We start from the raw sequence: 12,200 nt of genomic DNA, 5'->3' as shown, positions 1-12,200 counted from the left end.
TTTTAGATGATTTGCTTCCAAGTCTATCATTCGTGTTATATCGTGGGGGCTCCAGGGCCCTCTTCATTCTCTTGAAATACTACATACAGAAAATGTGTTTGTATATCTGTGCAATACTTTTTCTTTTTCCTGGGAAACAGCTGTGGTTTTTGTTGGATTCTGAAGGGTGTCTGATGCAGAAGGCTTAGGGGACCGCTGCTTCTAGAGAGACTGTATACGCTTCAGCAGGCGGCAGCAGAGGAGCCAGCATGGACAGGAAAGGAACTAGCCTTCCTCTGCTCCCTGGTCTGAGATTCAGAGCCGCCAGCAGGGAACACATGTGGCCTTGTTTTAGAGACGGCTGAAAAGCCAACATGTAGGCAGACCTGGTGAGTGTGTTCTTTCGCCCCATTCATCCTAGCTAAGCTGTCTTTGCGACGGGGGAGCTAAGAAGCAGGCTTTTGTCCCTATGAATAGTTTTCTGTATGGGACCAGAATTCATTCATTTAGCTGCAAAGGATTATCAAGGGCAGTGTTTTAGGTGCTGGCACTTTCAGCAAAGAACTAAACAGATAAAAATTCTTGCTCATGAAGCTAGTGCTACCCATCTCTACTTTTCTGGAATTTAGAGCTGCATCTTACTGCCTTGGCTTTCTGTATTATAGTAGTTATACTCCTTGAGCCTAAGAATTGGAATTTGAGCATGGCAGAAGAACTGGAGCTGTCAGGCATGGGGGATGAGAGAAGTGACCCCAAGCCACACTTGATGTTTCATTAAAAAACACTTGGTCATCAAAAGAGGGGACAAGTTCTGAGTCCTGCTCAGTCTCGTTCAGTGTCTGTACTGGTTTTGGTTTCCATTCTGAGTGCTGTTGGGAAATCAGGAAGAGGGGAAGGACAGGCTGCTTAAGTAAAAACAAGGGGAAGCTTGCCTATAACTCTATGCACTCCATCACTGCTTTGGAAAATCTAACCACATGTAATACAAAAGGGGATGGTGTCTTCCAATTTCCTTCCGCTTTCCAGAACACTCCGCAACACTGTCATATTGAGGCCTCCCCATGTCAAACTGTAGAAGAGAGGAACAATTGGAGGGAGATGGCAGTATCAATTGATCCCTGGTTGGAAACTGCGGAGTCTAGAGAGAAGAAGTGGAGCCACGATGGGGAGCAGCGTTGGGACCGGGTTTGCTCATGAACATGTGGGTCACCATCTAAGCACGTGGGCAGGAGAGGTTTTGCAGAAGTCTTGCTGATTAGGGGGCTTGATTCAGAGGAATAAATGTCCCATGGCGAAAATGTGTCTGTATAGTGACAGAAATTCTGAGCTTTCTTCTACATTTTGCCTTGTCATTTTGCTTTTGCTTTTTTCCCTGTAATTAGTTATTGAAACCCATTTGTTCTGATAAGCTGGTGAGGCCTCGAGAACCCTGGGTTACACTATGTAGCAAAACTTATAGAAAATCCCACTTATGTGAACCATAGTCTTTTGATCACCCATATTTTTCCCAGGCAGTAAATTAGCACTTTTTGAGGCAACAGCCCAATCAGAATTTGTACCAATAGAGCACTGGCCCGGTAGTTTGCCAGCATGGTGGGAGGCACCAAGTGCTATCTCCGTGCCTAGAATTTTCTACCTTTCATTCGGTCCTTTGGGTCTTGAATTGCTTTTTCATTGTGGCCTATTTAAAATAGAAAACAACTAGGAAATCTGATGTCTTAAGCAATTATCAGCAAAACCTCTTAAGGGAAATTATGACTGTGAGAACAAGGCCTAGCTGGAAGACCACATGGTCCAGGACAGTCAGCAAGAAATGAGTAAAGGGGCACCGACAGGAGGGAGGAAATTGCCAGAGACGCATTTACTTGGTTTCCAGCCACACAGAAAAAAATGCCAGGTCAACTTTAGAGATAATCTGGTATCTCTCTTCCATTTTCAACCCTGGCACAATCTGAGTGAGTCATTTGGTCTCTCAAGGGAAATATGAAAAAACACTCAGGGATGAAAATCCTCCTCACTTGTTCTAAAGCTAGGGAAACTGAAGCTCAAGGGGCTGAGTTGGTTTGCACACACTTGTGCCATGGGTTAGTAGAAGAGGCTGTACCTTATGCTGGATGTTGCTGGGACACAAATTTCTCACACTGTTGTTTGGCATATAGTGAGTTTTATGTAGACATCCATAAGCTCAGAGTTCCTGCAGAATGTAAGCACCCCTGCTATGAGCAAGTGACGTTCTATTGTCCAACAAAAAGAAAGAAAAAAATCAACACTGACATGGCTGAGCATGGAACTGATACACACAAGAAGTGGTAACGTCTGTTCTAGGCAGCAGAAACAGAGAAAGCTAGGTAACTCATCTAGGTACCACCTCAATAAGTAGTTGCAGGAAATATAGAACCATTCATTCATTTGACTACTACTGAGTGCCAATGAAAATGCAAGATGCAAGCTAGGCCACATGCTGAGGCTACGGAGATGAACAATATTGAACAGCAGCACTCGGACCGTGCACAGACTTGATAAATGCTAAAAAGGTATTTGATAAAATCAAATAAAATCAAATACCCACTTTGGATTTAAAATAACACTTCATTAACTAAGAATAGAAGGAAGAAACACTTTGTATGTTTAATAGTGATAGTCTTGTAGGAATATAAACGTTTCAAATTCTGTTTTTTTTTTTTAAGTTTGGGGTATTTCCTATCTCATCTGTTTTATTTATTAAAAAATGTTTTCATTGGAATATAATTGCTTTGCAAGGTTGTGCTGGTTTTTGCTGTACAACAATGTGAGTCGGTCATATGCTTTACAATGAGAATGTTTTGTTTTATGTTCAGAGATTTAGATATCTAGCACCTTTTAAGTCTTGAAAGTAAAAATACTATATTTTTACAACAGATCTCCTCCACCCCTACTTTCTCCCCCTTTCTTCCACTTCCACATCATTAAATTTTATACTCAGGACTAGCTATACTTTCCACAGCAGGAATGCCACTGCTGGTCTGTAATGCAACTATGTTGACAGACATAAAGAGCAGACTTTTGCTATGCAGACAATATCCTTGAATGTTTGGTTTATTTTTGCTTTTAAGTGACATAAGGAAAAGAATTGGGGGGGTAGCTCTATAATTTTGTCTGTTTTTTCAGTCAAGGAGGCTTTATTTTTAACACCAATATAACTTGAAAATATTCAACATAAATCTTTGACTTTTAGGAAATACTCATGTAGAAAAGAAGAATTTGAGGGAAGGCTATAAAAAAATCAGTCATCAATAATAGTAGCTCATATTAAGTTCCATGAGCCAGACAATATTCAATGCATTTTCTATGCATTAACCCATTATATTCCCAAGATGAGAGCCCTGTGAGGTATGCTCCATTATCTGATTTTACAGATGAGGAAACTGAGACACAATGTTGTTGAGCAAATCTTGAGGTATATTCAAGATTTAAATTCAGGCATTGTGGCTCCAGAATCCATGTTCTTAATCTCTCTGCTGCATTACCTCTTCAACAGCAAAACAGATGAGGAGAGTGTCTGGGTACAGTCTAGAGAAAGAAAATTTATACAGGATTCTTTAACATAAAGAATTATTAAACTGTGATAAATGACCATCAGATTTTTTAAAAATCCCTCTGTATGGGACTCTGGGGGTGAGAGAGTTGAGGACAAACTTGGAACTGGATCCATCCCCAGCCTGGAGTTCAGAACACAGCATGGGTGCTATGCACTGGATGGCAGAGAAATGGGCCAGTTTATCTGGTCAGATCAGGTCTGTGGCTGCTGGGTAAGCAGGAAGTAACCCTCTGAAACATAGGTGGGCTACAGCTGTTGCTGGACACATGGCAACGCAGAGGATATGGGGTTGCTGGTGCAGCAGAAGGCCTGGAGCTCGTGGTGTCCATGTCGAGAGGGCCACAAGCGGATGATCATCAGGCCAGGGCTGTGAGGGTTTAAGGGACCGTGTCATCTGGGCACCTGGTTTGGCAGAGCATCCCTGGGTATCCCCACTCCCAAACACTGATCCCTGGTGGCTCAGACGGTAAAGCGTCTGCCGGCAATGCGTGAGACCCGGGTTCAGTCCCTGGGTCGGGAAGATCCCTGGAGAAGGAAATGGCAATCCACTCCAGTACTCTTGCCTGGAAAATTCCATGGACGGAGGAGCCTGGTAGGCACGGTGGTCGCAAAGAGTCGGACACGACTGAGCTACTTCACTTCACTTCAAACACTGACCCCAGGCAACAGCCAGAAAGAACAGGAGAGCCCCTTTCTCCTTCCATATTCTTCCAGCACTCTCCACCAAGGAAGCTTAATTTCATGCTCATGGTAGGGAGAAATGCCTAGAAGATTTCACATCCATTATCACAGAGACTCTATGGAGCTAAGAAGCAACGCACAGATAAGTAGCACAGGGGGCGCTCTAAACTGGTAACGCTACTCTGTAATATAATGTGCCTAATCCTGTTTTCCCAAGGACTTTTCACCTGGTGAGTAACCCAGATCTCGTGCTGGCAGTGTCTATGACCAAGGCTAGAGATGAAGTCTGTGGCTACCCGGTTATTGCTCAGGTAAGATATACAAAGGCTAAGAGAGTAATTACAACCCTTTATTTGGTTAAATTTAAGGAAAGCTCCGTGCTTCCTTGTTGGGAGAAAGAGAGGTCATAGAAACCCATCGTGAATGCCATTGTTAAAATATTTACAATAATCTGCCTAGATTTCAAATTGAACATGTTTATGTAGCCCTTAATTTAGTTTAATCCAACAGATGGTGACTGTGGGCTTGCTGCATGTCAGGAGCTATGCAAGTTACTTAAATCAAATCCAATGGCAAGCATGAGAAATTATCCCCAAAGCATTCATAGTGTCTCAGAAGTGGGTGCAGTCAGGCGAATGGCTGTTGTGTGTGTGTGTTCAGTCGTGTCCAACTTTTGGTGACTCCATAGATTGTAGCCCACCAGGCTCCTCTGTCCATGGAGTTTTCCAGGAAAGAATACTGGAGTGGGTTGCCATTTCCTACTCCACAGGATCTTCCCCACCTAGGGATCAGACCTGCATTTCTTGTGACCCCTGCACTGGCAAGTGGATTCTTTACCACTGTGCAACCTGGGAAGCCTGTTAGAGGCACATATTTTAAGTTCAATGATTTGGAAACATAAGCCAGTTCCCTCTCACCTTGCAACTGGCAGTAAAGACCATGGTCAGAGAAGTCTTCCCGAGGATGTGAGCTCATCAATGTTAATTCTACTAAGAGACCCATTTGAAATACACTTTCAACATTTTGCAAATATTTAGAGCAGCCAAGCAATTTTTAGAGTCCAGAGAAGGCTAGCTTCATTTGTATTTTGGGTAAAGACCTATGGAGTTGATTTTTTCTCCCATGTTTGTCTGTCACCCTTACTTACCAAAGACACTCCTAGATGGGCATGTAATTTTTCCTTGGTAGGTGGGCTTCCCAGGTGGTGTTAATGATAAAGAATCTGCCTGCCAATGTAGGAGACACAGGAGAGGCAGGTTCAATCCCTGGGTCGGGAAGATCCCCTGGAGGAGGAGATGGCAACCCACTCCAGTATTCTTGCCTGGATAGTTCCATGGGCAGAGGAGCCTGGTGGGCTACAGTCCATGGGTTTGCAAAGAATCACAGACGACTGACACACAGGAGGAGAGAAAGTTTAGGAGTGTCCCTTCTCTGCATTTACTTTCTGTGTCCTCCTCAGTATTTGCCATGTTTTTGTTGAACAGAATATATTGTCTCCAAATAGAATTTGTTTTATGCCATTTTTTAATTGCAGTGAGGCAACTTGTTTTGCAGGTCCTGAATCCAAAATTGAGATACAGCAATCTGAACAAATGTGTATGTATAAGTCAGTCAGTCATGTCTGACTCTTTGTGACCCCACAAACTACAGCCTGCCAGGCTTTTCTGTCCATGGAATTCTCCAGGCAAGAATACTGAAGTGGATTGGCATTCCCTTCTCCAGAGGATCTTCCCAACCCAGGGATTGAAACCTGGTCTCCTACATCGCAGGCAGATTTGGTCTCTGGATTGGGAAGATCCCCTGGGGAAGGGGATCTTCTACCCACTCCAGTATTCTGGCCTGGAGAATTCCATGGACTGTATAGTACATGGGGTCACAAAGAGTTGGACACGACTGAGCGACTTTCACATTGTTAATAATAACTTCCCTGTAACTCAAGTGGTAAAATATCTGAACAAATACGAAAGGTTAATTAAATTGTCTATCGTGATGATAGGGCTTCAGGAATCTGCTTGAAAATGGTAAAGAATCTGCCTGTGAATGCAGGAGATGCAAGAGACATGGGTTCGATCCCTGGGTCAGGAAGATCCCCTAGAGGAGGAAATGGCAGCTCACTCCAGTATTCTTGCCTGGAAAATTCCATGGGCAGAAGAGCCTGGCGGCTTACAGTCTATGGGGGTCTAAAATTTTATTCTATGAGATACTGTATATATAACATCACATTTTCCCCTGATAGGTGCCTCTTTGGTGTGAACGACAGTGAGGTAAAACCTCATGCAGATGCAGTTTAGTACCTTAATCAGTTTCATAAAATTACAGATATGGAGGTTTTCCCCTAAGGTTCTCATTTTTATAAGAAATGAGTTTGATCTCAAGGTATTACCTTTCAAGAGTTTTTTCTCTACTTGCTGTTCCATTTTTATTTCTTGAAGCAGTTTGTAAGAATATATCAATGTTCATGTAAAATAATAAAAATGAGGCCTGGTAGGTTAATGTTACTAAACCCTTTCCCTGTTCCTTGAAATATAGTCTTTGTTTTACACACCTCTGAGGGATGCTGTATTGTCTGACCTATTAAATCAATTCTTAAGACTCATTTATTTTCCTCTTCACTATCAATCTCTCTTAGGTAAAGTAAGTATTATTCATTATAAAGTTCCTTGAAGTGTCATGATATGTTTGGTTAGAACTAATCTACTGGCTTAAATTCCCTAAAATTGAAACTACTCATTTTTTAACTTATGCTCAAACCAAGTGTTATAATCAGGATAAGTATGCTGTTTCTAATACATAAAATAGAGTGTATGCGCATGCTCAGTCGCGTCAGTCACGTCCTACTCGTTGCGACCCTGTGGACTGTAGCCTACCAGGCTTCTCTGTCAGTGGGATTCTCCAGGCAAGAATACTGCAGTGGGCTTCTAGTCCCTTCTCCAGGGCATCTTCCTGACCCAAGGACTGAACCCTTGTCTCATGCCTCTCCCACAATTCAGGTGGGTTCTTTACCCACCTGAAAATATAGTATACTCATATTTTTTAAAAAACCTTCTTGGTAGTCAGTGAACTGTAAATTAAAATATCAACGAGGTACCATTTTTCATTTATTAAATTTTCAATGCTTTGGCAAGAGTGTGAAGAGACCATTTTATATAATACTGATTGAAGTGTAAACTAGAATAACCTTTCTAGAAAAAATTTTGACATGATAAAGCTTTATATTATACATCATAATTTTTTAATGATCCTGTCCCTTTATTAGCAATTCTTCTTCAAGAGTTTGTTCTCAAAGTGTTATGGATTTACACAAAGATTTATTTTATGATTGTTGGTTGCTCTTTTGCTTATAGTAAAGAAAATTTGAGAAACAATCTACATGTTTAACTGCTGAATACTGGTAAAGTAAAATACCCTAAGATCAAATAAAATATGTATACTTTTAAAAAAAACCAAAAAACTACTGCAGTTATCAAATTTTGTGTATTTTCTGATTCCTTTTTCTTTAATAAATCAGAGTGCAAGTATATATGAAATATAATCATCCAATATCAAGAGTAGTTATCACTACATAGTAGAGTTTTGCGTAATTATCTGTATTTTCTGAATTTATGCAATGAAGACTAGGATTGCTATACACAAATCATAAATTCTTCTACTTGACTCCATATTTTTCTCTCTCCTTTTTTTTTCAGAAATACAACCCATATAACAATGGGGCTTCTAATCAAAAGTGGAACTACATGAAAAGTACGAAAGCTTTTATGGCCTTTCATAGCACTTCACTGGATAAAGAGATCACAGCTGCAAACTATGCTGGTGTTTGTACATCTTCTGTGATTAGAGAAGAAAAGGTTGATCAACCAGTAAGTGGTTCATCCTCCTACAAAAAAGAGGAGGGAGGGATGGATTAGTTTAATAAAGAAACTTCTTTCCCCAGAAAACCTGAAGTTCACACAAATTAAACACTGACTTGTGAATGAAATCAGACTCTGATTCTGGTCAAGAAAGAAGGAATGTTGATGTTACCCTCGACTTATATTGTTTCACTGACTCCCTTCACCATCATTGACTTCGGTTCATCATCACTCACTAGAACATGCATGAAGGAGGATAATGGCTCCCACTTCACTCCATAGGTGTGCTTGCCACACTCGATACCACTCCACTCCAGAAAGCATGTTAAAATGCCAAGAATGGGGGAAAGGGATAGTTAGGGAGTTTGGGGTGACGGGTCCACAGTGCTATATTTAAGATGGATAACCAACAAGGGCCTACTGTGTAGCAGAGGGAGCTCTGCTCAATGTTATGTAGCAGCCTGGATGGGAGGGGAGTTTGGGAGAGAAAGGATAGATGCGTATGTATGGCTGAGTCTCTTTGCTGTCCTCCTGAAACTATCACAACATTGCTAATTGGCTATACTCCAATACAAAATTAAAAGTTTTAAAAATGCCAATGATTGTAAGTGACTTTATATTACACTATACCAAGCGTAGGGCTAAGCATGGTGTACTCTAAGTTTTAAATAATTTCTAAAGTTTGGTACTTTAGTTTTTATTATTAAGGAATTGTACCATGTTTTATAGATGTCTGAGATATTTGTGGGTCGAAGCACCTTGCTTTCGTTGATAACCACTGGCCTACAAAATATTGAACTCTCATAATATATATTACAAGACCCTGCAAGACCCTCTTTACTCTGCTCCTCAAAAGTCTCTATAAACTTGCCTGCTGCTTCTTCACTCATCGTTCTCTGGCTCTCCTGAATAAGAGATGTTAAACGTGTCATACCATTTTGCATGTCTCTGGCTTTCACTAAGCTAACCCCCTCTGACCTTTTCTCCTTTGTCTGTGATCTCATAGCTGTTAGCTAACATGCAGCCAAAGAGTGCTGACATCATGTTAACAAAAAGTTGAGTCAACTTGAAAAGGCTCCAAAGATAAGACAGTGTAAGCATCAATATGACTACTGAATGCATCAGATTGACATACATTAGATATGTTCATGCTGACATTAAGCAACAGCAACAGCTCAAGTGGTCACAATTAGATGATGCTAAGAAATGAATCCATTACTTTTAAAACCAGTAAATGAAGAATCAAGCTCTTTTTTTTTCTTTCTTTATGAACCATACCTCAGGATAACAATATAGTTGACAAGGAGAATCTTCACTTCATAGAAATATCCCAGATAATAAATGAATAAAGTATAAGGAAATCAGAATATCATTATGTTGTGAACTTTAATACATTAATGGATCTAGGCAGTGACCGTCATTAGCTACTAACACTACAAAAAGAGTCGTAACAGTTGCCCCTTGATAGAAATGCATTGTACCACTTATGAAGTGTTCTTGTCCCCCAAAATCTAATTGGAGGAAATATGCAATGAGTAATTACAATAAAAGAAAAAAGAGAAATGAGGGTCATAAGGGTTCAAAGAGACTTAGATATTTAACTAATCATAATGTATTGACCTTATTTTGATTGTTTCAAATAAACTGTAAGAAAGTGAGAAAATCGTAGAAATTTGAATACTACATGAATATCTGATTGTATTATGGTTTTATTATTAAGTTTTGGTATATTATAGGTATGATAGAGTTCTTATTTGTTAGATAAGGATAAAACCTTCCAATTTTCAACATTTCTTCTAAAAGATGAGAACTCTCCTTTCCTAATAGTTAAGATATAACCTATCTGATAGAATTAATGTGGTTAATTTGAAAAATACAGTAATATATCAATTCTGGGATTCTCAAAAAAAAAAAAAAGGGTTTATGTCTCTTAGGTCTGGGGAAACCTACCCTCTGCCCAAAGCCTCCAAATAAGTAGTTTTTAACCTTTTCAGAGATACAGACCTCATTGAAAGTCTTGTGAAATTATGGATGTTCTTTTCCCGAAAATGCACATGTGTAAACAAAAGCTTTTTGTATGAGAATTCAGGGAGTTCATACTCTCCCCCTGGAATTCCAGTTTAGAGTTAGAGTAAGAGCTTCCTTGCTAGACCATGTTTGCTTGGCCAGTTTAGAAAAAGAAAATTAAAATGAAGTAACTATTATATGCTAGAAAGCTACTGTATATTATATACTGATGCAACTTTATTTTTACATAGATGATATCATTTAAATAATAAATAACATAAATAATAAATATTAATAATATCAATCAGTATCAGTTCAGTCACTCAGTCATGTCTGACTCTTTGCGACCCCATGAACCGCAGCATGCCAGGCTTCCTGTCCATCACCAACTGCCGGAGTCTACCCAAACCCATGTCCATTGAGTTGGTGATGCCATCCAACCATCTCATCCTCTGTCGGCCCCTTCTCCTCCTGCCCTCAATCCTTCCCAGCATCAGGGTCTTTTCAAATGAGTTAGCTCTTTGCATGAGGTGGCCAAAGTATTGGAGCTTCAGCTTCAACATCGGTCCTTCCAATGAACACCCAGGACTGATCTCCTTTAGACCTCCTTGCAGTCCAAGGGACTCTCAAGAGTCTTCTCCAACACCACACTTTAGAAGCATCAATTCTTTGGTGCTCAGCCTTCTTCACGGTCCAACTCTCACATCCATACACGACCACTGGGAGAACCATAGCCTTGACTAGACGGACCTTAGTCGGCAAAGTAATGTCTCTGCTTTTGAATATGCTATCCAAGTTGGTCATAACTTTTCTTCCAAGGAGTAAGCATCTTTTAATTTCATGGCTGCAGTCACCATCTGCAGTGATTTTGGAGCCCCCAAAAATAAAGTCTGACACTATTTCCACTGTTTCCCCATCTATTTGCCATGAAGTGATGGGACCGGATGCCATGATCTTTGTTTTCTGAATGTTGAGCTTTAAGCCAACTTTTTCACTCTATACTTTTACTTTCATCAAGAAGCTTTTTAGTTCCTCTTCACTTTCTGCCATAAAGGTGGTGTCATCTGCATATCTGAGGTTATTGATATTTCTCCCGGCAATCTTGATTCCAGCTTGTGTTTCTTCCAGTCATTATTGACCAAACAAGCCCCATGTCATAGGCCATGTTTGTATAAGGTCACATGAACAGGTCAAATTAGTCATTTCAATAAGTCTCAGAGATTTTATAGAGGAAAAATATCAGGCAAACCACTTGCTTGGTATTCTGTGTACAGAGCCAGCTGTTGACTTGCTCAACTTTTAAATTCCGTTTGCATCCTGTAGACACAGACTAACCTTTGGAGCTACCCCCACATATTTCATTTTTCCTTTCCAGCAGCAGTTTAAAGTCTGTAGTAACTTAAATGAATTAACCAAAAATTCAGTTTACATTGTGTATATGCACCATTGCCAAAGTAAAATAATTTGGGGAACATAAAAATAGTCAGCAGCCCCACAGTCATGGGAATCGATGTCTTAATGATTGAAAATACATTTTCTGGATGTTTTCAATGGGCTTCTTTAGTGTAATAAGGAATATCATTGGCACATGATTTATCATGAAGTTCATGTTTTTCTGTACAAATTATTCTGTGTGAGTATTCATTGAATTCCATCTGAGAGGAAATATGTTAATTTTCTGCCCCCAAGTAATTTGTAGGAGAATGGAAATCAGATGTGCATGTAGAAATTCATAGTGGAACTTAAGAACTGTATCTTCAAAAGTATCACCTAAATGTTGGCTTTGAATTAAGGTAATGTTCAGTATTTAAATAGAGTAGACAAATATGACAAAGCCAAAAGCTTGGAATCAGAAGTCACAGCTTTATGTGTCAGCTCTGCCACATACTACTTGGGTATCCTTGAATTAAAAACCCCTCTCTGAGCTTTTGTTTTCTCATCTGTAAATTGAGAATGATGCTATTAACTCTGGCTGTACTTAACTTTTAGCCTTGTGACGTGCTTAGTCACTTAGTCATGTCCAACTCTTTGCAACCCCATGGATTGTAGCCCAGTTCCTCTGTCCATGGGGATTCTCCAGGCAAGAACGCTGGAGTGGATTGCCATGC

The 12,200-nt window shown here is 40.1% G+C and overlaps 1 protein-coding gene across 1 annotated transcript in view; it reads left to right on the top strand.

Moving 5' to 3' along the window:
* The window catches only part of DCDC1 (doublecortin domain containing 1), a 482,101-nt gene that overhangs the window by 419,288 nt on the left and 50,613 nt on the right, over positions 1 to 12,200 (top strand). Inside the window, exons 28-29 of the mRNA XM_069554647.1 lie at positions 4,455 to 4,548; positions 7,924 to 8,094. Coding sequence (XP_069410748.1) covers positions 4,455 to 4,548; positions 7,924 to 8,094 — 265 coding nt within the window. The remainder of the gene's footprint in view (positions 1 to 4,454; positions 4,549 to 7,923; positions 8,095 to 12,200) is intronic.

The sequence above is a fragment of the Ovis canadensis genome, chromosome 15, assembly GCF_042477335.2.
Source record: "Ovis canadensis isolate MfBH-ARS-UI-01 breed Bighorn chromosome 15, ARS-UI_OviCan_v2, whole genome shotgun sequence".
NCBI lineage: Eukaryota > Metazoa > Chordata > Mammalia > Artiodactyla > Bovidae > Ovis > Ovis canadensis.
Note: the sequence above shows the minus strand (reverse complement) of the source record. Positions and strands in the feature narration are given on the sequence as shown.